Source organism: Stenella coeruleoalba (genome assembly GCF_951394435.1).
Source record: "Stenella coeruleoalba genome assembly, chromosome: 1".
Classification (NCBI taxonomy): Eukaryota; Metazoa; Chordata; class Mammalia; order Artiodactyla; family Delphinidae; genus Stenella; species Stenella coeruleoalba.
The window spans coordinates 103173632-103201548 of NC_137169.1; the positions used below are offsets into that span (position 1 = coordinate 103173632).

At 35.7% G+C, this 27917-nt stretch overlaps 1 protein-coding gene across 1 annotated transcript in view; it reads left to right on the top strand.

Annotated features, from left to right (window-relative positions):
* Window positions 1-27917, top strand: part of MAN1A2 (mannosidase alpha class 1A member 2) — a 161232-nt gene that overhangs the window by 118890 nt on the left and 14425 nt on the right. Inside the window, exons 11-12 of the mRNA XM_079931821.1 lie at window positions 3594-3766; window positions 7192-7307. Coding sequence (XP_079787947.1) covers window positions 3594-3766; window positions 7192-7307 — 289 coding nt within the window. The remainder of the gene's footprint in view (window positions 1-3593; window positions 3767-7191; window positions 7308-27917) is intronic.

Sequence of the window (27917 nt, forward strand, 5' to 3'; positions counted from 1 at the left end):
GAGCTTTAGGCAAATCATTTAGCCTTCCTAAAGCCTCAGTTGCTCCATCTGCAAAAAGTTGGGGTAATAATACCTGCGCTGTCTTCCTCAGAATGTTGTGAGTACAAATGAAAAATTTTAAAATGCAGTCTCTGGTTGTTGCTGTCATGCTTGTTCTGACATCATTTTCACATTGCCAGTCAATGAACCTGTGACCCTCTTTGCCATCGTATGCCCCAAAAGATTACTATTTGGTTTGTATCCTGTATTTTCACATCTTTCACTGTTTTTACTTATCTTTAATCTCACCTTAGATCCTTTAATTAAGAAGTACAATTCTAGTTTTGCTTACTTCCTACCATTACATCTTCTGCTGTATTTTCTTATAGCTAGGCTATAATTTTTGGCAACCTTGTTTAAAAATATATTCACTTCTTAGCAGTTATTTGGGCTAAATTCATACAATAATTACTGCCTTGGGATTTTACTTCAGTTTGTTGGAATTATAATTAACATTATTTCAAAATCTGGTATTCTTCATATATTCCACTTACTGATAAACATGGCCTGCTGCTTAATACTTAGCTGGGTTTGTAGGAAATGTTGCTGAATCTTTTCATGAGACTGAGCAGTAACTTACTGGTAGTTAAACATTATTATGTCTACATGGGAAGCTAGTTTGATACATTGTTTTAGTTTATTCTGAGGTAAAATGCAAAATTAATGCCCAAACTAGATCTTAGACTTCCAAAATATAGTACCTTCTTGATCTGGGTTTCTAGATTAAAAAAAAAAAATTGCTGAACATCATTAAAATAATGACTATTATATAACTTAATTTATTTCATATTGAAATTGGATAACACCTTTCTTAGACTATGTGCTATCGCATTTTGGGGGGAAATTTAATCTCTTTAGATACATATAACATGTCCAATGGACAAAACATCCATTGAACATGGAGTAATGGACATATTTTAAGAGTTTCTACAACTATTTTTTCCTTAAGAGAAGTTAATAGGAGGGAAGGATACAGGAAAATAGTTTAAGTTCTTCCCTTACTATTAGCCCATTCAAACTGTATTCAGATTGCCTGTCCCAGATATTCCTCATGCTTTTTAGCTTTTGTTGAATTTCTTTTGTTGACTTAAGTGTACTTATTTTTCCATCTCTACAGATTCTGCCTGTCTTGGAGGACTCATGAATATTTTTTTTCCCATGACTTTACGGACTAATCTGTACCTTCTTTAAAATGATCTTTTATTTTCTTACAACTGACTTTTAGCACATTTGATACTTTACTTCAATTGTTTTCTTTGTGCATGTCTCTTTCCTTTACCTACATTATATGATTTTTGCATCCTCTAGAGTTCTTTTTACCTAGACACTAAATTATTTATGATTTTGACTCAATTTTTACTTGTTGGATTAGTTATTTTCCTTTTAGAAATGATATATCAAATATAAGTGGGAAATTTAAGACAGGGAATAGAAATTAAGTGCAAGGTAGAATGTTATGAAATTATTTTTTTATAGCATTGCATAGACAGAAGAGCACCTAAGAAATAATGCCCTCAGAAACATGAAAGCAATGATTTGACAAAAATAATGGATGTGGTGTGTAATATATTACATATCACATACCAATGGTATGTGGTATGTATATGTTACATACCGCATACCAATGGCTGTGGCTTGTATGTTTTTTACTCACCAGCTCCTCACAGAACAAATATGTTATCTTTCTGGTGTGTTTTATTTGTGAAGTTATGAATGATCAGTGAAATAAAATTTTTCATAAGAAGTCTAAAATATTAGTTCCATGCAGCCAATTTCTACTTCAATTCAGGTGATAATATCATTATAATTACAGAAGTTATTATCTAATTTAAAGTTAGCCTTAAGAGTATCATTTGAAAACTCTGTATGATCAATTAACACTCGTAGTCTTTGAGAAAAGAAAAACAAGAAATCCAGACAAAATGACTTATCTTACTATTTATTGGATTACCATCATCTCAGTGCTTATGATGTTTGACTTTTATTATTTTTAAAACATTTATTAAATGACAAATAATATTTGATTGTATGCCAGACCTTGTCAATAAGCTGAGCAGAAGTTTTCTTACAAAACATTGATAATTTCTTAGTTAGTCTTAACCTCAAATCCCATTGAGGAGGTGGTCAGAGCTGTATGAGCACACATAAAGTTTAGCATGTAATTTCAGAGGCTTCTTTGGCACACATTAATCTCCCTCTTCCAAAGCCTACCGTAGAGTTCATGATCCTCAGGTTAAAAACCCCTGCTTAAGTTCTGCTTTAGTTCTCCAAGACTTAGCAGTAAACAAACTGTGAGTATTAACTCTTCTGGATCACACGCCTTGCTTTTAATAGAGCTGTCTACCATCACTATAGTGTTTCTGGTTTTGTGTTTTTTCTTGGGGTTGGGGAGTGGTACGAAATGCTTTATTTTCACCTCCTTTGAATTGTGATTATTTGGAGTTTATGGCATCACCCTGGTAATGCTAAAATTTGGCTGCTGCAACACATGTCATGCCAACAACTGTGGCATGATTTTGTTTATGGTATAGTTCTTACTCTCCCTTTTCTGAGAAAATATAAAAGTGCCCAGCATTTCTTGAAAGAGGCAAGAGACTTCGAAACTGTTTGCCACTGGTACAAACTAGTAAAAAGAAAGAAAGATGGCAGCTGAGAGTGGTAATTGTGTGTGACTCCAGCACCCCAGTGGAGGATGGTTTTATATTGCCAGGTTTAGGGTTCTGGGTGTGATTAGAAAGAGGTTCTTAAAAAGCCTTTCACGTAGTGCTGTATTCCAGCCTGAATGGAAGTCATATCATTTAAGGAGTATTATGTAATGTTGAAATATATGTGTTATGGCCATGTTTTAAAAATTTTTTTATTTTTATTTAACTATAGTTGATATACAATATTGTGTTAGTTTCAGGTGTTTATTCAAACTGATAAATAGGCAATTTACTGATGAAATTCTTAGTGGTTGGCGTTTTGAACCTCTTCCTAGCTGTATATACAGAAGCTATAGGCAAAGAGAGATGATTTTTAAAACTGGGTTAAGTTTTAAAAATGTATTGTTTCTTAACTGTGGTATGCTTTAAAAGGTTAGGGACTAACTAAATCTAATTCAAAATCTGAGCTCTAAAATGTTTTCTTATATGTATGTGTTATATTAAAAGGACTTTTAAATTGTCTTGACTTTTAAAAAAATTATTGTGCACAATACGGTTACCTGTCTCATTTGATTTTGGACCAAAACAGAATATGTAATGTGTTTATGTCTAGCTTGGCATTTGTTTCCAAAGGATTACTAGACTTTTGTCAGTTTAGTTAGATATAGCAGTATGTTGATGTACATTATTTATGAGAAATATTTCACGTTAGAATAATAGGAATATTTATAAGAAAATCAAATGCGGATCTTTTAAAATCACTGATTTTGCAAAACAGCAACAATAAAAATAAGACAAACAACAAAACAACTTTACTTCATGCTGCATTCTTTCAGGGGGAGGAAAAAACTCTGGCAAACAAACACAAATGGTTTATTCTGTTCATTTATTTCTTTTGTCATGTTACAGCATTAAAGCTAGGTCCTGAATCATTCAAGTTTGATGGTGCAGTAGAGGCTGTGGCAGTTCGGCAGGCTGAAAAGTATTACATCCTACGTCCAGAAGTAATTGAAACCTATTGGTACCTGTGGCGATTCACTCACGATCCAAGATATAGGGAGTGGGGCTGGGAAGCAGCACTGGTAAATAAGCCGATATTTCATTTAATGTGCAAGAGTGTTCAATTAAGCCTCCTGTAGTGCCATGTATCCTCATCCGTGTTACCTCATGTTCAGTAACTACAGGGCTACTTTCATTTTTTTTTTGATGGAAAAACTGTTAGTTTGTTTCTTAAGCAGTAGAAGTAAACCTTAAAATCCAGTTTAGTTTTCTGTTAGAACTATTTTCCTCCTAGTATTCACTCATTATTCTTACTGAATAACTAAAGGAGTCATTTAAATGGCAGTTTTTCACTATGATTATAAAATTTCTATACTTGCCTATTAATGCTTAACCTCTGGGGGAAAAATAAAATCATTGTGAAATTGCCCAGATTCACAGCCTGGGTAGATTAACCCCCATTCACTTCAGCTTGTGTTCAGAGTAATTCCTTAGTGGCGCCATAAGAAGTGAATTGTTAAAAATTTTCTACATTGAAAGACAAAAAAACCCCAACACACTCTCTCTCTTTCTCTCTCCATATATATATATATACACACACACACACACACACACACACACACACACACACACGTGTGTGTGTGTGTGTATTTGTAATGAGGAATTTTTAATGGTTAGTAAAGTAAGCAAATCGTTTACTCATAAAATGCTAGCCTTTCAGAGAATTCCATTGTCATCAGTACCTGGGAGGAAGAGAAATCATTAGGGTTTTCATGAAAGTATAGCTTATCACTGGGAGTGAGGAGGTGTTTTATTCTCTAAGACATACTAATTATGATAAATAGTACTAATTATGATGGATATTCATATTCAAATTGTTTAGCTTAAACTTGCAATCTAGATAGAATGAAGACATTCTAGGTGAGGTAAGTAGTGTTAGTAAATTGCTCAGACAAGAATGTGCATGATGTGTTTTAGGGCAGAATATAGACCAATTTATGTAAAAAGGTTTCGCAGGGGCAACTCCAGAGAGAGAAGTTTGGAGCCATTATGTAGATGGTCTTACATGCCAGATCAAGGCATGAATACTTTACTTAGTGCTTCAGGAATAACACACACATACTTAGTTTTCTCAGTTACTATATAAGTGTTTCTTATTTGGCAGGTGGGGATTAAAAGTCCTTTTCCTGTCTAAAAAGCCCCTCAGGTCTTCTTTTTCTTCACCATCTCCTACCCACCAGAGCTCCCTGACTTTAAGAATCCGTTATGGGACTACTAAAGGTTTTTGAAAGGGGAAGGAACTACTGAAGACTTTTTAGTGGGGAGTAACAAAACAAAAGAATCTGATTATAATCTGCAAATTGGTGGGTTTTGGAGACCACTGTGATAATCTAGGAATAATGTGATAAAGACGAACTAAGGTGAGGACACTTACGTGTTGTCATTCAGACATAGTTGGTCCTTATGGAGTTTAACAATAAGAGAATATTAATGGAAACAAGGCAGTTATGAATACAGAGCAGGAACAGATGAAGCATTTATTGTTGCTGCTTTTCTCTGACTACCTGTGTCCAAAATTGGAAACACAGCTGCTAGTGAAACTCTCTGTGCAGGAGGATCCTGCTGCAGTTGAGAGATAGGCAAAATGTTGGCACAGTGGTTTGGGAATAAGACACACACACATACAGACACACAGAAGTGTAGCAATGGCTTTTACTAACGCTTACATATATCAAGCAATATTTTATATAGGGGAAATAGGTAAAGTAATCCTGCGATGAATATGACTTGAAAGTCCACTAATATTTAATGCTTCTTATTTAGAGGAATATGGGAGATGTATCTGAATCATGTGGGGCAGGGAGGTGAGGGATGGTGGCAGAAATGCATCTTTTCATTGAGAAACACTAAAGGATAATTTGTCCTTTTCCTAAGGTTCTTTTTTTTCCTGTGCGCCTTCTTAAAGGTTTGACAAGCTCAAACTTTAACCCATATCTGTCCATATTTGAATTACAGAGTTAAAATTTTGCTTCTGTAGCCTCTATGGACACACACAAACTCTGAAGAACAAGAACTGAAATAATTATACTTAAAATTCAAGTTTCAAAAGTATGACATGATGAGAAGGGGGTGCAGTGTGGAGACAAAAGCGAAGAACTCACATCTTAAATAGAATTTTCCTTCTTGCCCACCACTGGCTCCCATGTTGGTTTTAAAGAAAGAAAAGGGAAGACAAGCTGGAATAGAATAGTGGTATCTCATGTCTTCTGTAGCTTTAACTATTCCAATTTACATATTCAAATTTCCAAACTTGAATATGTTATGCATGAAAACGTGCCTTTAAGAAATGTCTCTAAATGGCTTAAAGTTTAGTCATGCCTCCCTGATACTTTCACAGTATCCTTAAACTGCTCCGATGTTCTTCAGTGGTAAAGATGCATGATCATTGTGAAGAATATGTGTTTAAAAACGTATTCATGTAAATTGATACAGGCAGTGTGGAGAACAGTAAGGAGGTACCTTAAAAAACTAAAAATAGAACTACCATATGACCCAGCAATCCCACTACTGAGCATATACCCTGAGAAAACCATAATTCAAAAGGAGACATGTACCACAATGTTCATCACAGCACTGTTTACAATAGCCAGGACATGGAAGCAACCTAAGTGTCCATTGACAGATGAATGGATAAAGAAGATGTGGCACATATATACAATGGAATATTACTCAGCCATAAAAAGAAACAAAATTGAGTTATTTGTAGTAAGGTGGATGGACCTAGAGTCTGTCCCACAGAGTGAAGTAAGTCAGAAAGAGAAAAACAAATACTGTATGCTAACACACATATATGGAATCTAAAAAAAAAAATTTCTGAAGAACCTAAGGGCAGGACAGGAATAAAGACACAGACGTAGAGAATGGACTTGAGGATACGGGGAGGGGGATGGGTAAGCTGGGACGAAGTGAGAGAGTGGCATGGACATATATACACTACCAAACGTAAAATAGATAGCTAGTGGGAAGCAGCCACATAGCACAGGGAGATCAGCTCGGTGCTTTGTGACCACCTAGAGGGGTGGGATAGGGAGGGTGGAGGGAGATGCAAGAGGGAGGGGATATGGGATGTAGGTATACATATAGCTGGTTCACTTTGTTATAAAGCAGAAACTAACACACCATTGTAAAGCAACTCCAATAAAGATGTAAAAAATAAAAATGTTTAAAATACTTAGAGAAAAGTACCAACCCTTTGGCAAGGAGACTTTATAAACCAAGCTGTAATCAAAATGGAACTATATAAAAATTAACAGTTTGATTAAATAAACACTTTTAGTGTTAATTAGCTTTTCATTAGAAAGGAGGAAGACCAGACAAGTAAAATCTTATTCTGAAACTGTCAAATTCTCATAGAGATCTCTGTAAACTTTTGACTGTGGTTCCTTAACTTGTCCTTCCAAGTTTGAAACTCTATGGAATTGACTCTTTTGTCTCATCTCTTTTACAGGCTATTGAAAAGTATTGCCGAGTCACTGGTGGATTTTCTGGCGTGAAGGATGTATATTCCTCTACTCCTACACATGATGATGTACAGCAGAGCTTCTTTCTTGCTGAAACATTAAAGTAAGTAGATGCCTTAAAAAATTTTTTTTAATTGTAGGGGGGTTTTGCTCTGTGGTCACTACATGATGAATTATGACTATGTGATGTTACACTATATTTTATTACAAAAATCTTTCTATGTAATTGTGTCTTCAATTTTTAGCTACATCTCATGAAGGCATTTTGTCAAATAAGAGTACCTTTATTTTGTATTTAGCTCTTTACTATGCATTAGAATCACCTAGAAGACTTCGTAAAATACAGATTACCAGGCCATGCCCAGTTTCTGATTCAGTAGGTCTAGGGTGGACCCTAAGAATTTACATTCTGACAAACTCCCAGGTGGTACGGATGATGCTGGTCCTGGGATCACACCTCAACTCCCTGTTCTAGCTAATGAAATCTGTTAGGAACAATCATAAGAGTTCTGATGGTTACTAGAGGGTGTATGACCATAGCCACCCATCCTCCCAATGAGGTTTCCTGTAAAGAAATCTGTATAAAGGGAATAATTGAAAAGAAAAAAGACAGCTTTATTATTTGGGCTTATAGTCAGAATCCCAGGCAGAATTATACAAACTTTCCTGGAAGAAGGTGGAGACCTTAAATATGTCTACTTCCCAAAACCCCTGCAAAGTAAGGTCCTTAATACCTTCTTTTAAATTTCACATTTCTATTTCCAGTCAGTCTCTACTTGAATACCTCATAAACTGTCACTACATTTGTCCCAAAAAATATTATTTCCAGACATTGTTCAGGTTATTTGAGGATATATCAGTAGGCAAAAGGGAAAAAAATTCTCAGTCTCTTGGACTTTACATTCTAGTATACTTCTAGCTTACATTCTGGTGTATTATGGTTTAAACGTACATGTCTCAAACTACGTTTCTTATCCTAAATGGCAATCTTACTCCAATTTTTCTTTTATTATCCCTCACATTTTTATTTTCCTATCTTCTCAGCTTGTACATTATGGTTATTTCTTTTTTTCTCATTCTAATATATCACTTTCTTGTTATATCATTTCTTTATTTTGCCCCCTTGTTTCCATATCTGTAGTTGACCCTAGACCAAACCCTTATTTTGCTGAGATGGGTTAGTCAGTTCCCTCCCTCCAGTCATTTCTTGTATTTGTTTATCCTGTGTCATTAGGCTTGAGACTGTACGAGATAGTTGAAAGAGCACTGGACTGGAAGCTAAAACTGCAGGAGCTTTAGTTATACACTTGCTACAACCTAGCTGAAGGAACATGTCAAAATAAAACTTCCTTGCTTTCAGTTTTCATAGTTGTCAGCTGTGGAATTTGACCCAAATTATGTAAGATCTCTCTCTCCTTTAAAATTTTGTTTACTGTTTTTTAAGCCCAGAAAAATCGTAAGAATAGTACAATGGTTGTATCTTTCACCTAGAGTTACCTTTTGTTAATTTTTGCTGCATTCCCATACCCCCATGTATATGTATACATAGACACAGTTCTACTTGTTTGCTTATTTATTTATTTGCTTTATAATTTGAGAGTTACCAGCATTCTGTTATTTACCCAGGAATTTTTAGGAAAAGGGCATATCTTACACAATCACAATACGGTTATCACGTTTGTGAAACTTAACATTCATACAGTACTGCTGCTTAGTATGTAGTCCATTTTCAAATTTCTCAATTGTTCTAATAATGTACTTTATAATTTTTTTTTAACCCCAACCCAGGGTCCAATAAAGGATCAATTGTTGCATTTACTTCTCATGTTTCTTAGTCTACTTTAACCTAGAACAAAGTTTCCTTATTCTTCTTTTGTCTTTTATGACATTGACATTAAGTATTCAGGCTAGTTGTTTTGAAGAATGTCCCTCAATTTAGATATTTGTGATTGTTTCCTTATGATCAGATTTAGGTTAAACATTTTTGGCATGAATATTATATAGATGATGTGGCCTCATTTCATCTCATAAAGAGGCACATGATAACGGTTTAACTCATTGATGATTTTAAATTTGATCATAGGGTTAGATTTGATTATAAGGTCATGTAAAGAATCTTTTTTCTTTTTGTAATAAGTGATCTGTGGAGTGATAACTTTGAGACTGTGTGAATATCCTTTTTCCAACAGTCTTTCTCACTCAGTGTTATTAGCATCTTTCCTGAGCATCTTCCCTGAACTGAATATTACTACAGTAGAGGTAAAATGCTGATTTTGAGGCCTCCTCTAGTCTTAGAAATTACTTGATTTTCAACATTCATATACCATTTTCTTCATGTCACTCTTCTCCTGCTCAAAAGCTCCAATGGCTCATTCATCTCTAGCTTCATTTCTCACGTCTTTTCTTTATATATTCTATCCTTAAACCAAGTTAATCTATCTGTTTATATATCTACCCATCTATAATTTGTTCTTTTGAATTTCATTGTCTATTTGATATTTCTTTGGCTCTGGCAGGAATGTCTTTATTCTTTCTATCAGTTAATGCCCCTCTCTAAATAAAGTTCAGATCTTACCTCTTGCAGGTTGGCTTTCATAATTAATTCTCAAATGCCTCCTCAGTACACACCTTGAGCACTTTAGCACATGGGGTAGGGCTGCAAATACACATGTGCCGTGCTGCTTTTCCCCTTGTAGTATATGGGATATCACCAGTTGACCTTGGTACTTTTCCCTGCCAAGTTCAAGTTCAGGAAGAATCCTTCTCAACGCAGTACTCTAGGTAACCAGTTATATATATACACACACACAAATACATTTGGATAAATAAAAGTAGAAAAAGTCAAAGGAGGAATCATACAGGTATTTATAACAAAACCTAGGCTAAGAAAATTATCACAGTTGAGCACTACATTCATTTCACCTCAGCTCAATTGTTGCATGTTTATTTGAAGGTCTGATAAATTGAGAAAACTGTGCATGTTGAGGATACATTTCAGTCAGTTTTTCTTGAGTTCATATATGTCAGATATTAAATGGCTAAGAAAAATCACAGGTTAGTTGGAAACATAGTCTTCTTAATGAATTTATTATTAAAAGAAAAGAGAAATACATAAAATTAAGACCAAGTTTACCACCATGGTGTGTCTGCTTTCAGTGGTATCAGAATCTCCAGGGCAGAAGTTGTTTTGCGTGTGTGCACCTGTCTGTGTATCTTGCTTGTGTGCTTTTTCCCCCTTCCTATCTTAAAATTCAAAATTTGAATATAATGGCAAAATTCTGGAAAACTATATATATAAGAATATGTCAATACTTTTATATAGTGAAAGCTATGGAAAAAGATGTACATGGATGTTTATTGAAGTTATAAAAATAAAGAGTTACTATATGTTCAATATTAGTTGAAAGGTTAAATAAATTATGGCACATCCACAGCGGGTATTATGGAACCAACAGCAATTATAGACTCATCACAGTATAATGTTAAGTGAGCTATTAAGTGCATATATACATATATAGATGCACATCTTAATATTATTTCAATAACATCAAAATGTATACTGTGATTTAGCTTAATTGGTGGTATTCTTTTAAATCCATTCCTGGTTTTGCTTTTGTAATCAGGTAAAACATTTTTTTAAATAAGTTAAACTGCAGTCACATTTTCCTGTCTCAAATTCATTTGCTGTCTTTGTGCCTAGAATCAAAAGACATTTTTTGAGCTGCAAAAAAATTTAGAGATCCAACATACACCACTGCAATCCATTCCTCCCCTCTACACATAGACATTCCCAATGCTAAAAAATCTCTTTACAACATACAGAATATTTTGTCATAAAGTCTTTTGTTAATCTCTAGTTTTTTGTTAATCTCTAGTTAACAGGCAGCTCACTGCCTCATAAGGCTAACCCATTACATTGTTCAGAAGCTTTCATTGTTAGAAATATCTTTCTTATATTGAGTTAAAATCTGCTTCACTGTGCGTTCCATTCAGTGATCCATACTTTACCATTTGGAAATACGGAGTCTTCTACATGGATGTTAACTAAAAATACTTGTATTTATCAGGCTAAAGGTGACAAGTTTCTGTACTATTTCTTTCCGATACCAGTCTGGTTGACTTCTCTAGAGATGATTCCATGGTTTTCTAGACTGAACACTGCATTTAAGATGTGAATAAACCAGTGCAGAGTACCAGTTGCTAATTTGGTCTTTATACCTTCATCAAAGCAAGATACTATTGTATTCTGTTTTCTGGTAGCCCTGTCAATATAGCTTGAAATTTTGATATAGGTCTTTTTTTTTTTTTTAACATGAACTAAGATAATTATTTTCTATCTTACATTGGTATGATTAGCTTTTATGAAATTTATTACATTTTACCTTTATCCATTATTAAATCTTATTTTGTTAGATTTAACATATTCTAATTTATTGAAATTTTTTTGAACTCTTGAGTTTTTCATTTAATGTATTAGCTATTCTACCTTTGTGTCACTTACAGATTTAATAGGTATGCCTTTTCTGTATATACCCAAGTTAATCAAACATTAAAGACATCTAACCTATGTATTCTTAACCAGTTCATACTTACCTATCTTTTCCCAACTCTTTCCCTTAATAGCTGTGTGACGTTGGACAAGTTACTTAATTTCTCTACCTCAGTTTCATCATCCGTAAAAGAGGAATTACTAATAGTATCATCTCAAGGCCTTATTATGGGGATTAATATAGCGAAGCCCTTAGAATTATACCTGGCACAAAATACAAGATAGCAGGTATAAAGTCACTATAGGACAGTAGGGCTGGGAGATGGGGAAAAAAGGTAGACATGAAGCAATGGAGGACAAGGACAAACTAGAACTCACAAGGACCAACGATCCCACATATGTGTCTCACTGCCTTTAGCGTTGATAAACAGGTGACTTGCAGAAGTAGCTGGCACCTTCTGCCACAGGGCTATACATGCCTGGCCTGGGAACTGGAGAAATTGATGAGGAGCTCCAACAGGAACTGCAGAAATTGCAGGTCTGGCAGCTGCCCCACACCTCTGAGGTGAGCCAGGTAATCACTGACAACATGCATAACTTTAACAGCATGTGGCAACCCTGCACCGTCCCTCAGAGCATTATGGCTCCTGCTTTACTTCAGCCTCCACATCGCATGCATATGTTTTTGTAGCCAACCCTAACCCAGAATATACAGAGAAAGTAATTCTGATAAATACAGTTCCAGCTTAGCTATGCTGACAAAGTATACAATCACCACAGGAGACAGGTCCCTCCAGATAGTGAAAAATATTATAACCTGCTTTATATCATATGGTATACAGTATTTGTATATAAAAGAGATCATTTTAAAAGTATTATAAAGCTATACTAATTAAAAGGCTTTAGTAGTAGTACAAGAATAAATGGAACAGTGGAACAGGATAGTTTGGAAATAGGCCCACTTATATGTAGAAATGTTATCTTTGAAAAATGGCAGTTCGGATCATTGAGGAAAAATTAAATAATTTAATAAAGGAAGTTAGAAAAATTATCCATTAGAAAAAAAATAAAACGGTATTCCTGTAAATAATAAAACTGATCTTATAGAACATAGCTTTAAATATTAAACATGAAATAAAATCCTGAAAAAATTTGGAAGTTTTTTTTTCTCCCAACTCCGGGGGTGAAGATGGCATGACACAAACCCCAGAAACCATAGAAGAAAAAGATTTAAATTTTTAACTACAGAAAAATGGACATCTGTAAGAAAAAAAAAGAACATTAAACAAAGTAAGACAGATGACACACTGGGAAAATATATTTGCAATACATTTGATAGTCAATGGGTAAATTTTCTTAAAATGTGAAATTATTAAGGAATAAGTATTAAGCTAAAATAAGTAAAGGCAGTTCACTGCAAAATACAGATGGAAAATACCATAAATACATGAAAAATAAACATTTGACCCACTCATGAAGAAATGAAATAAAACTAATAATCAAATACCATGTTTCACTATCAGATTACTTAAGATTTTAAAAGTTTGCAATCTGGTGTTAATAAGGATGTATGGATCCAGTCACTTATAAACACTGGAAGTGAGAATGTATGTTGTTTGATGTGAGTGATTTCAGTGAAATCTGAAAAAGAACCTGTTGAAATATTAAGAGCACATTAATTTTGCTTCAGTAATCCTACTTCTAGAAGTTACCCTACAGGTATACTTCCCCAAGTGAGAAAGATGGATAAAAAAGATTGCTCCTTACTTCCATATTGTTTATATTCTTTTCTCTTATACTGAATAATTAAGATTAAGTGCTGCATGTACCTTTTTAGGCACATCTCCTGTTACACCACTTTCCCCATGCATTTATTTGATCCATACCTGCCCACTGTACATTTTCACTTATGTGTTTTTACTCTTGCTTTCCCTTCTGCGTGAAATTTACGTTCCTTTTTTTTAATCCCTTACAAAATCCTATTACTTTGTCAAGGTCTAGCTCGAATATTACTATCTCTGTGAATCCTCTTCAACACTAAGACAGAATTAAGCCATTTTTAGGTATACTTAAAATACTTCCTTTGTTCTGATAGTCTACGTGAAATATTAATATCCTCACTGCTTACTTTCATGTTTGGGATAGAGTATACATACATTCAACAGATGTTTGTTGAACTGTACAGAAATAACAGCATAGCACTTGTCATGTTAAAATTAGTCAGATAAACATCTGTCTCCTCTGTCTTGTGTAGGTCCTGAGAAATCAAGGCTAATATGGTTTGTTTTTAATACAGATATTTTTTAAAGTGTAAAAACAGTATGTGGATATAGCAAAATGAATTAAGTAGTATGAAACAGAAAAAATGAAAAAAGTTTCTCTGTATTCCACATGTAGTTTCACTTCCCAAAGATAACTACAGTTGACCCTTGAATAACAGAGGTTCAACCTTGCAGATCCACTTATATACAGATTACTTTCAATAAATATACTGGAAAGTTTTTGGAGATTTGTGACAATTTGAAAAAATATGCAGGTGAACTGAGTGGTCTAGAAATATTGAAAAAATTAAGGAAAAAGTCAGGTACATCATGAATTCATAAAATATATGTACATACTGGTCCATTATACCATTTACTGCCATAAAATATACACAAATCTATTATTAAAAGTTAAAATTTCTCAAAACTTACACAAACACTTAGGCTATAGTTGGTGACATTTGCATCCAGTGATTCGAGTATATGCTTAAAATGCCTAGTGATGAACCAATCCCTCCCATCAGGAAACTTACACAAGCCTCTTAGATAGCCTCATCCACCAGAGGGCAGACAGCAGAAGCAAGAAGAACTACAGTCCTGCAGCCTGTGGAACAAAAACCACATTCACAGAAAGCTAGACAAGATGAAAGGGAAGAGGGCTGTGTACCAGATGAAGGAACAAGATAAAACCCCAGAAAAACAACAAAATGAAGTGGAGATAGGCAACCTTCCAGAAAAAGAATTCACAATAATGATGGTGAAGATGATCCAGGACCTCGGAAAAAGAATGGTGGCAAAGATCGAGAAAATGCAAGAAAGGTTTAAGAAAGACCTAGGAGAATTAAAGAACAAACAAACAGACATGAACAATACAATAACTGAAATGAAAACTACACTAGAAGGAATCAATAGCAGAATAACTGAGGCAGAACGGATAAGTGAGCTGGAAGACAGAATGGTGGAATTCACTGCTGCAGAACAGAATAAAGAAAAAATAATGAAAAGAAATGAAGACAGCCTAAGAGACCTCTGGGACAACATTAAATGCAGCAACATTCACATTATAGGGGTCCCAGAAAGAGAAGAGAGAGAGAAAGGACCAGAGAAAATATTTGAAGAGACTATAGTTAAAAACTTCCCTAACATGGGAAAGGAAATAGCCACCCAAGTCCAGGAAGCGCAGAGAGCCTCATACAGGATAAACCCAAGGAGAAACATGCCAAGACATATAGTAATCAAACTGGCAAAAATTAAAGACAAAGAAAAATTATTGAAAGCAGCAAGGGGAAAACGACAACATACAAGGGAACTCCCATAAGGTTAACAGCTGACTTCTCAGCATAAACTCTACAAGCCAGAAGGGAGTGGCCTGATATACTTAAAGTGATCAAAGGGAAGAACCTACAACCAAGATTACTCTAACTTGCAAGGATCTCATTCAGATTCGATGGAGAAATCAAAAGCTTTACAGACAAGCAAAAGCTAAGAGAATTCAGCACCACCAAACCAGCTATACAACAAATACTAAAGGAACTTCTATAAGTGGGAAACATGAGAAGAAAAGGACCTACAAAAAGAAACCCAAAACAATTAAGAAAATAAATGGTCATAGGAACATACATATCGATAATTACCTTAAATGTGAATGGATTAAATGCTCCAACCAAAAGACACAGGCTTTCTGAGTGGATATGAAAACAAGACCCATATATATGCTGTCTACAAGAGACCCACTTCAGACCTAGGGACACATACAGACTGAAAGTGAGGGGATGGAAAAAGATCTTCCATGCAAGTAGAAATCAAAAGAGAGCTGGAGTAGCAATGCTCATATCAGATAAAATGGACTCTAAAATAAAGAATGTTACAAGAGACAAGGAAGGACACTACATAATGATCAAGGGATCGATCCAAGAAGAAGATGTAACAACTATAAATATATATGCACCCCACATAGGAGAACCTCAATACATAAGGCAACTGCTAACAGCTATAAGAGAGGAAATCGACTGTAACACAATAATAGTGGGGGACTTTAACACCTCACTTACATAAATGGACAGATCATCCAAAATGAAAATAAGGAAACGGAAGCTTTAAATGACACAATAGACCAGATAGATTTAATTGATATTTATAGGACATTCCATCCAAAAACAGCAGATTACATTTTCTTCTCAACTGCGCACAGAACATTCTCCAGGATAGATCACATCTTGGGTCACAAATCAAGCCTCATTAAATTTAAGAAAATTGAAATCATATCAAGCATCTTTTCTGATCACAATGGTATGAGATTAGAAATGAATCACAGTGAAAAAAAGGTAAAAAAACACCAACACATGGAGGCTAAACAATAAGTTACTAAATAACCTAAGAGATCACTGAAGAAATCAAAGAGGAAATCAAAAAATACCTAGAGACAAATGACAATGAAAACACGACAATCCAAAACCTATGGGATGCAGCAAAAGCAGTTCTTAGAAGGAAGTCTATAGCTATACAAGCCTACCACAAGAAACAAGAAAAATCTCAAATAAACAATCTAACCTTACACCTAAAGGAACCGGAGAAAGAAGTACAAACAAAACCCAAAGTCAGCAGAAGGAAAGAAATCATAAAGATCAGATCAGAAATGAATGAAATAGAAACAAAGAAACCAATAGCAAAGATCAATAAAACTAAAAGTTGCATCTTTGAGAAGATAAACAAAATTGATAAACCGTTAGCCAGACTCATCAAGAGGGAGAGGACTCAAATCAATAAAATTAGAAATGAAAAAGAAGTTGTTACAACAGACACTGCAGAAAATACAAAGCATCCTAAGAGACTACTACCAGCAACGCTATGCCAATAAAATGGACAACCTGGAAGAAATGGACAATTCTTAGAAAGGTATAACCTTCCAAGACTGAACCAGGAAGAAATAGAAAATATGAACAGACCAATCACAAGTAACGAAATTGAAGCTGTGATTTAAAAATCTTCCAATAAACAAAAGTCCAGGACCAGATGGCTTCACAGGGGAATTCTATCAAACATTTAGAGGAGAGCTAACATCCATCCTCCTAAAACTCTTCCAAAAAAACTTGCAGAGGAAGGAACACTCCCAAACTCATTCTATGAGGCCACCATCACCCTGATACCAAAACCAGACAGAGATACTACAAGAAAAGAAAATTACAGACCAATATCACTGATGAATATAGATGCAAAAATCCTCAACAAAATACTAGCAAACAGAATCCAACCACAGATTAAAAGGATCATACACCATGATCAAGTGGAATTTATCCCAGGGATGTGAGGATTCTTCAATATATGCAAATCAATCAATGTGATACACCATATTAACAAATTGAAGAATAAAAACCATATGCTCATCTCAATAGATGCAGTAAAAGCTTTTGACAAAATTCAACACCTATTTATGATAAAAACTCTCCAGAAAGTGGGTAGAGGGAACCTACCTCAACATAATAAAGGCCATGTATGACAAACCCACAGCAAACATCATTCTCAATGGTGAAAAACTGAAAGCATTTCCTCTAAGATCAGGAAAAAGACAAAGCTGTCCACTGTCACCACTATTATTCAGCATAGTTTTGGAAGTCCTAGCCATAGCAATCAGAGAAGAAAAAGAAATAAAAGGAATACAAATTGGAAAAGAAGTAAAACTGTCACCCTTTGCAGGTGACATGATACTATACATAGAGGATCCTAAAGATGCCACCAGAAAACTGCTAGCGCTAATCAATGAATTTGGTAAAGTTGCAGGATACAAAATTAATGTACAGAAATCTCTTGCATCCCTATACACTAACGATGAAAAATCTGAAAGAGAATTTAAGGAAACACTCCCATTTACCACTGCAACAAAAAGAATAAAATATCTAGGAATAAACCTACCTAGGGAGACAAAAGAGCTGTATGCAGAAAACTATAAGACACTGATGAAGGAAATTAAAGATGATGCCAACAGATGGAGAGATATACCATGTTCTTGGATTGGAAGAATAAATATTGTGAAAATGACTATACTACCCAAAGCAATCTACAGATTCAGTGCAATCCCTATCAAATTACCAGTGGCATTTTTTACGGAACTAGAACAAAAAATCTTAAAATTTGTATGGAGACACAGAAGACCCCGAATAGCCAAAGCAGTCTTGAGGGAAAAAAACAGAGCTGGAGGAATCAGGCTCCCTGATTTCAGACTATACTACAAAGCTACAGTAATCAAGACAATATGGTACTGGTACAAAAGCGGAAACATAGATCAATGGAACAAGATAGAAAGCCCAGAGATAAGCCAACGCGCCTATGGTCAACTAATCTATGACAAAGGAGGCAAGGATATGCAATGGAGAAAAGACAGCCTCTTCAGTAAGTGGTGCTGGGAAAACTGGACAGCTATGTGTAAAAGAATGAAATTAGGACACTCCCTAACACCAAACACAAAAATACACTCAAAATGGATTAGAGACCTAAATGTAAGACCAGACACTATAAAACTCTTAGAGGAAAACATAGGCAGAACACTCTTTGACATAAGTCACAGCAAGATCTTTTTTGATCCACCTCCTAGAGTAATGGAAATAAAAACAAAAATAAACAAATGGGACCTAATGAAACTTCAAAGCTTTTGCACAGCAAAGGAAACCATAAACAAGACGAAAAGACAACCCTCAGAATGGGAGAAAACATTTGCAAATGAATCAGTGGACAAAGGATTAATTTCCAAAATATATAAACAGCTTATGCAGCTCCATATTAAAGAAACAGACAACCCAATCCGAAAATGGGCAGAAGACCTAAATAGACATTTCTCCAAAGAAGACATACAGATGGCCAAGAAGCACATGAAAAGTTGCTCAACGTCACTAATTATTAGAGAAATGCAAATCAAAACTACAGTGAGGTATCACCTCACACCAGTTAGAATGGGCATCATCAGAAAATCTACAAACAACAAATGCTGGAGAGGGTGTGGAGGAAAGGGAACCCTCTTGCTCTGTTGGGGGGAATGTAAATTGATACAGCCACTATGGGGAACCGTATGGATGTTCTTTAAAAAACTAAAAATAGAATTACCATATGATCAAGCAATCCCACTACTGGGCATATACCCAGAGAAAACCATAATTCAAAAAGACACATGCACCCCAATGTTCATTGCAGCACTATTTACAGTAGCCAGGTCATGGAAGCAACCTAAATGCCCATGGACAGACGAATGGATAAAGAAGATGTGGTACATATATACAATAGAATATTACTCAGCCATAGAAAGGAATGAAATTGGGTCATTTGTTGAGCCGTGGATGGATCTAGAGACTGTAAGTAAGAGTGAAGTAAGTCAGAAAGAAAAACAAATATCGTATATTAACGCATGTATGTGGAACCTAGAAAAATGGTACAGGTGAACCAGTTTGCAGGGCAGAAATTGAGACACAGATGTAGAGAACAAATGTATGGACACCAAGGGGGGAAAGCCGCAGTGGGGTGGGGATGGTGGTGTGATGAATTGGGCGATTGGGATTGACATGTATACACTGATGTTTGTAAAGTTGAGGACTAATAAGAACCTACTGTATAAAAAAGTAAAATAAAATCCAAAAATTAAAAAAAGATGCCTAGTGATGCTAATCATCTCCATGTGAGCAGTTCATCTCTCTAGTAAATTGTGTATCAAGAAAAAAGCGATCTCTCCCTGTTTTTAAGTATATTTTTCATCATGTTTAGTGTAATGCTGTAAATCTTGGATAGCACCATGGGACCCCTACAAAGTGCCACTAGTGATGCTGGACATGTTCCTAAGAAGCAGAGAAAAGTCAAGACATTGACATTTCAAGAAAAAGTTGAATTGCTTGATATGTACTGTAGATTGAGGTCTGTAGCTGTGTTTTCTCACGACTGCATGATAGATGAATCCAGTGTAAGGACGAGTGTGAAAAAAAAAAGAAAAATTCATTAAGCCATCACTGCAGCTACACCAGCAGGCACAAAAACCTTGCACTTTTTGCAAAATACCCTTTTATCTTGTATTGAAAATGCAGCTTTTTTTTTTTTTTTTTTTTTTTTGCGGTACACGGGCCTCTCACTGTTGTGGCCTCTTCCGCCACGGAGCACAGGCTCCGGACGCGCAGGCCCAGTGACCATGGCCCACGGGACCAGCCGCTCCGCGGCATGTGGGATCCTCCCAGACCGGGGCACGAACCCGCGTCCCCTGCATTGGCAGGCGGACTCCCAACCACTGCGCCACCAGGGAAGCCCCGAAAATGCAGCTTTTTATGTGGGTGCAGGATTGCGAGGCATTCCTATAGACTCTAATATAATTTGAGAAAAAGCAAAGTCATTATATGACAACTTAAAGCAAAAGGAAGGTGCAGGATTTAATGCCTGTAAAGAATGGTTTGCTAATTTTAGAAAGAGCTTTGGCTTAAAAAATGTCACTGTAACACAACAGGAGAAGCAGCTTCTGCTGACCAAGAGGCAGCAGAGGAGTTCCCAGACACCATTAAGAAAATCATTGAGGAGAAAGAATATCTGCCTAAACAGGTTTTAATGCAGACAAAAGTGCCCTCTTCTGGAAAAGAAAAATGCCAGAGAGGTCATTTTTTAGTAAAGAAGAGAAATAAGCACCAGGATTTAAAGCAGGAAGGGATAGGCTAACTCTACTGTTTTGTGCAAATGCAGTTGGGTTTATTGTAAGAACTGCCCTTATCTCCAAAGCTGCTAATTAACCCTTGAGCCTTGAGGGGCAAAGACAAACACCAGCAGCACGTCTTTTGTTTGTGTTATACTGTAAGAAGGCCTGAAGGAGAACCCTTTTTCTGAATGTGTTCCATCGTAGCTTTGACCCTGAAGTCAGGAAGTACCTTGCCAGTAAGAGACTGCTTTTTAGGAAAGCAGCGGGGGGACGGGGGTGGTGGTGTGAAGAATTGGGAGATTGGGATTGACATATGTACACTAATATGTATAAAATGGATAACTCATGAGAACCTGCTGTATAAAAAAATAAATAAAATTCAAAAAAAAAAAAGACTGCCTTTTAGAGTTCTTTCGTTATTGGACAACGACCCTGGCCCCCTAGAACCCCAGAGTTCACCACCAAAGGCGTCAAAGTGGCCTACTTGCCTCCAAACACAACATCTCTAATTCAGCCTCTAGATCAGGGGGTCATAAGAACCTTTAAGGCACATTTTACACAGTACTCTATGGAAAAGGCTGTCAGCGCTGTGGAAGAGAACCACAACAGAGAAAACATCATGAAAGTCTGGAAGGATTACACCACTGAATATGCCATCATTATTAAAGAAAAAGCCATTAAATTCTTGTTGGAGGAAACTGTGTCCAGATGTTGTGCATAACTTCACAGGATTTACAACAGAGCCAGTCAAGGAAATCATGAAAGAGATTGTGGATATGGCAAAACAGGGAGGAGGCGAAGGGTTTCAAGATACAGATGTTGGAGGAATTTAAGAGCTATTAGACACCACACCAGAGGAATTAACAAAAGATGAGCGCTTCCAAACCAGTGGCAGATGATGAGGAAGAAGACATGGAAGAAGCAGTGCAGAAAACAGATGGACCTTAGACAATTTGGCAGGAGGGTTCCAATTATTCAAGACTGCTTTTGACTTCTTTTATGACATGGACCTTCTATGATATGGGCACTGAAACTAAAGCAAACAGTGGAGGAAGGATTGGAACCACATAGAAACTTTTTTGGAGAAATGAAAAAGCAAAAAAGTCAGAATTTATGATGTGTTTCCATAAAGCTGTACTGAATGCGCCTTCCTCTCCTACCTCCCCTTCCACGTCTGAGACAGCAAGACCAACCTCCTCTCTTCCACTTCCTCCTCAGCCTACTCAACATGAAGATGATGAGGATGGAGACCTTTCTGATGGTGGTCCACTTAATGATTAGATCATCATGTTGTACAGTTAATAAACTTATCTGTTGTGCATGTGTGTGAGTGTCTCCGTGTGAAAATCTAATAACTGTATGGCAAGAACTGTATGGAATGAGATGTTTTTGTGTCATCATCATCGCTTAAGTATTCATCGTGTAGAACATCGTGTGCAAGACTTTTTACTGCATTCCCACCAACAGTACACAAGGGTTTCCTTTTCTCCACATCTTCACCAACACTTGTTACCTTTTGTCTTTTTGATAATAGTCTTTGAAACAGGTGTGAGGTGGTATCTCATTGTGGTTTTGATTTGCATTTCCCTGATGGTTAGTAATGTTGAACATCTTTACGTGTATCAACTGTTGGCCATTTGTGTGTCTTTTTGGGAAAATGTTCAGTTTCTCTGCCCATTTTTTAATTGGGTTGTTTGGTTTTTAGCTATTGAGTTGTGTTAGTTCTTTATATATTTTGGATGTTAACCCCTGTCAGATATATGATTTGCAGCTATTTTCTCCCATTCTATAGGTTGCCTGTTCATTCTTTGGATTGTTCCTTTTGCTGTGCAGAAGATTTTTAGTTTGATGTAGTTCCACTTATTTATTTTTGCCTTTGTTGCTTGTGCTTTTGGTGTCATATCCAAAAAATCATTGCCAAGACCCATGTCAAGGAGCTCTTTCTCTGTTTTCTTCTAGGAGTTTTACAGTTTCAGGTCTTAAGTAGCTTCTGATTGTATCACTTTATCATTTCTAATTGTATTTTTTAAAGCATTCCTGATTATCCTATATAAAATTTCAGTTTGTCCCCTTATTCCCTCATTTTCTCTTCCTTTAATTTTCGCCATAGCACCTGTCTTCTAACATACTGTATAATTCCCTTAGGCATATAAGAATATACGCCTTAGAATATGAACTCCACGAGGGCGGTGATATTTGTATATTTTAGTTATTGTTTTATCCCCAGCATCAGTGGTGGAGCCACACATAGTTGTTTCAGTATTAAATATTTGTGGAGTAAAGGATTGAATCATTTGATTCTGAGAGAGAGCTGAAAAACAGCCATTTTATAAGATCTTACAAAAATGAGAGTGGGAAGGAGAAGAGAATAATAGAACTATTTTATTTCCTGCTTGAGGCTCAGGGCTTGAACTCAGAATTCAGTTAGTGCTAGAATATAGCTAATAATGAGCGGGTCAAGAAATTAATAAAGCAAGAAGGAAAGGCACAAGGCAAGATGTGAAAAGTGGAGGAGTCAGGGCAGTTGATCTGTTTTCAGTAGAGAGTCAAAGGTTCAGATGCCCACATGAAGGAGAAAAGCAGAAACAGTACAAACTGGTGATAGAAGTTACAAAATTGGTAAACCTAGGGCAGTGGTTCTTAAACTTGAGCATGCATCAGAATCATCTGGAAAGCTTCTTAAAACAGATTGCTGAGCTCCATTGCCAAAGTTTCTGATTAGAAGGTCTAGAGTGGGATCTGAGAATTTTCATCTGTAACAAGTTCCCAAGTGATGCTGATGCTGCTGGTCTGGAGGATCACACTTTGAGACCACTGACACCTGTGACTCCGTAAACCACTTATGGAAGCAATTAGGGATCAAGGAATTACCTATACTGACAAGGAATAGCTAGTATACCATGAGGTCATGTGGACAAATCATGGCTATATTTATGTGGTCCAGTCTCCTCAAATGGTATACTGAAGGTATACCATATTTTTTAATCCCTCTTAGGACTTACCACAGTGTCACTGCAATCCACATATTAGACACTAGGGGACACACACACAGAGTGAATTTCACTTGCGCTGTTTAATATAAGCATTTTTTTCAGTTTGCAAGCTGTGTACTTTGAAATATCCTTGCCAGTTTTCTTTTGCTGCAGTAGAGGGAGCTACAATTCAAATTATACTTATGTAGCAGTAACACATAATAAGATTATTTTCCTTTTCCATCATTCTTTTTTCTTAACTTTAAAAATTGACATATATACACTATCGATACTATGTATGAAATAGATAACTAATGAGAACCTACTGTATAGCACAGGGAAATCTACTCAGTGTTCTGTGGTGATCTAAATGAGAAGGAAATCCAAAAAAGAGGGGATATACGTATATGTATAGCTGATTCACTTTGCTGTACAGCAGAAACGAACACAACATTGTAGAGCAACTCTACGCCAATACAAAATAAATGAATACAAAATAAATAAAATAAAAATTGGCTTTATTAAAGTTTTCTAAGTGTACAGTTCATTGTATTTTGGCAAATATATAAGCTTGAGTAACTACAGCCACAGGTAATATGGAATATTTCCATCCTCATCTTGCAGTGAGTTCCACCCCAACCCTGAACACATAGCTGCTTTGTGTTACTATAGGTTGCCTGTATTATGCACTTTTTTTTGTTTGGCATTCTTTTCAGCATCATTTTTTTAGCTCAGTCAGTGTTGCTGCATGTATCAGTAGTCCATTCCTTTCTCTTGGTAGTATTCTGTTGTATGGCTGTGCCACATATTCTTTATTCATTCACTTTTTGGTGGTTCATTAGTCATATGCTTTTGAAAGGAATTATGTTTGTTTACCATTTGACTACACATCAGTGTCTTGCTCTTAGTTTTTTCTATCTAGGAATTTTTAAATTTCTCCCTTAAAAGTAACTAATGCCACCTATTTTGCTGTTACCAAATAATTACTATCAAATAATTTGCTATTAAACAAAATTCTAAATGTTTTTAATCTTGGGGCTTCTTAAAGCAGAGACGGCAGATATAGAACTGTAGGAGCTAAAATCTGTGGCAACAGTCTTCCTCTCAAAACTCAAGTAAATATTGCTGACTGAAGTTTTTTGTTCTAAGCTTGTCCTGGTCAAAAAATTCCAGTGAGACTTCTGTTTCTCCCTTTGCAAGCAATTTTATGCATGTTTTTCCTGATATTTACCTAAGTTGGCTAATTAGGTGCTTTTTCTAGGGGAATATTTTAGTATTATAAGAAAGCTAGTAATATACAAATAGAGTAACAGATTTGTGGTAAATTACCAAAAATGTTAGTTGTAGTGTCTAGAAAATGAGTGTATATGGGTTTTGCTGTAAAATTCTTTCCAAGTTTCTGTAGGTTTGAAAGTTTTATAATAAAATATTGAGGTGGGAGAAAGGAGGAAAAGAGCCAGTAAATTGTTATCCAGGAGACAGATATTATTGCTGATGTTGTTATCATATCCTATAGTAGTTCCAATTCTTCTTTTTATAGCTACTGTTATCTTCCTTTGCCTGTAAAGTTATTCTCAATATAAGCAAATGAATGTACAGTTAGCCAGCTACCAGACTGTTAAAGCTAATTCCCTAGTGAACAAGGTTTTGAAGTAGGTTCAAAGACAGTTGTGATAATGGTTTTGTCAACAAAGCATCAAGAGTAGTATGATTCCAGTTTGTCATCATAAGTGTCTAAGTAATACATTTGTGAGAGAGGAAGAATCAATGAGATAGATTATTGGGGTAAGGATTCTTAGACAGGAAAAAGTAGTTCAAGAGGGAAGACTCAAAAAAACAAAGCCACTATTCTCTTCCATTTATCTTTTTTTAAAATCTTTTATCTTATCTGTAATTGTATCCTAAAGTTAACTTTCTACCATGAGAAGACTATTTTTCCAGCTGGATGAGAAAAGAGCATTAAATCTCCTGTTCTCTGCTATTCTCTGCTCACTTAGCCCTGAAGCTTGGTTTATAGACTAAGTCAAGTCAAAAGTATTTATTAAGGAGTTGTTCTCATCTCAGAATTGTGCTATTTGAGAATTAAAGTGTATGAAACATATACTCTACTCGTGAGCTTGCAGTGTAGTTAAGAAAGCTCTTACTTCTGGTCATGGGCAAACTCAATAAAAGTACAAAGTATATATACAGTGCTAAATAGAATATAAATGTTTTGGAAATTCAGAGAAGGGAACTTTGGTATGAGCTAGAGTAGTTATGAAAAAAGATTGAAATGATGCTAAGTGATACGTAAGATGTTAATAGGTGATATAAAGCAGAAAGTCACTTCATGAAAAGAGGGATCCAGCTTGAGAAAATAAATGCTACCTTTCTTTAAAAATACAGTAAGAAAATTATCCTGACTAAAGAATATTCAGTAGAAGTAATGGGAGATAGGATTCTAGAATCAAAATCAGGGAAGCAACAATATGGATGAACATTGAGGACATTATGTGAAGTGAAATAAGCCAGTCACAAAAAGACAAATACTGTTATGATTCCACTTACATGAAGTATCTATAATCAGGTTCATAGAAAAAGAAAGTAAAAAAGTTGGTTATCAGGGGCTGGGGGAGGAGAATAAGGGAAGTTGTTGTTTACAGTGTGTAGAGTTTCAGTTTTGCAAGATGAAAAAGTTTTGGAGATATGTTTCACAATAATGTGAATATACATAACACCACTGAATTTTAAAACGGTTAAGATGGTAAATTTTATGTTCTGTGTTTTTACCACAATAAAAAACTAGAGAATCAATGTCGTGCTACAAAGGGAATTGTAAGATAAAGTGCCAAAACATCTGTACTTTAACTCTAACCCCTATAGCTTACCCTGGAATGTAGTGAAAGGAAAACAAATATGACTGAGAGAGCCCCAAAGGGAGAAAAGTAACTTGTTATTTTAAATGATTGCAAGGACCCAAAGAAATTACACATCAAGATACTACAACAAATGTGATTTTGTAATCAATATTAATGTTCTTTCAGGAATGATGGAGAGAAACACAACAGAATAGATATATAATTTTAAAGAAGGGAAGAGTTGGATTGAGAAAAATAAAGATAGATGAACTTAATGTCCATTTTCACAAAATTCTAGAAAGTCATGGTATGAAGTCTTTAGAGAAGAATCAGTGATCATGAAGAGCCAGAAAGGGTTCCTAAGAACAAGTTCTTGGTGGATAAACTCTAATGATCTTTTTGGATCGGGTTAATAATAGAGGGTAAGAGATTCCATGAACATAGTTACATAATGTTCAGCAAATCATTTGACAAAGTATTTCAAAATGGAAGAGTAGGTCTTTTGCTTCCTCCAAGCTGGAATACCAGGGATCATATTTACCATTCCTCTTGAAACAAACAGATAAACTGTGTTTGAAACAATGGTTTTCAGAACACTGGACAAGAGGCAATGAAGGACTGTAATCTCTGAGAGATGGGACACAAGCCAGGTGAACCCTGTGTTTGCCCCAGCTTGCTGTCTTGATAGAGTTTCCAGTCCACTGCACAGGAAGGGGACCTGAGGCAGAGTGCAACAGATTCCTTGAGGAGATGGAGCTGTGATTCCAAGGAAACTAAGATAGCTAGTGTTCACAGGAGAGTACTAGAGAGGAGAGAGCTGCACAGGGATCCCAGGAAAACCCCCTGGAGTGTTCAGCAGAATGAAGGAACTACCTGAATTGAGGGAAGGACTCATCTGTGAGGGATTAAAGGGAACAGTTTATGGTAATCACATTGGACCAGGAATAGTGTCTGGTTTCAGTAGCCTGGCTGGAAAAACTCCTAATTTAGTGTGCACCAAGTAGAGTACTCAGGAAAGTCCTGCCTCAGTAGAGGTGGATAATCTACAAAAATATCTAGCAACCAACAAGGTAAAATTCATAATGTCTGGCATCCACTGAAAGATATCGTGTATGCAAAGAAGCAGGAGAACATGACCTATCATGAAAATAATCAATTGAAACTAACTTTGAACTCACAGATGTTAGAATTAGCAGACAACATTAAAACAGTTATTATAACTATATTCTATACATTCAAAACGTTAAGTAGAGACATGGAAGATATAAAAACCCAAATAAAACTTCTAGAAATGAAAACTGCAATGTCTGAATTGGAAAATAAATATACCAAATAGGATTAATAGCAGATTAGACATTGCAGAAGAAAAGATTACTGAACTAGAAGATATAGCAATAGAAATCCAAATGAAACAAAAAAAAGAATCTTATAAAAATGAAAAGAGCATCAGTGAACTGTGTAACAACTGCACGTAGCTTAAAATATATGAAATGGGAGTCTCT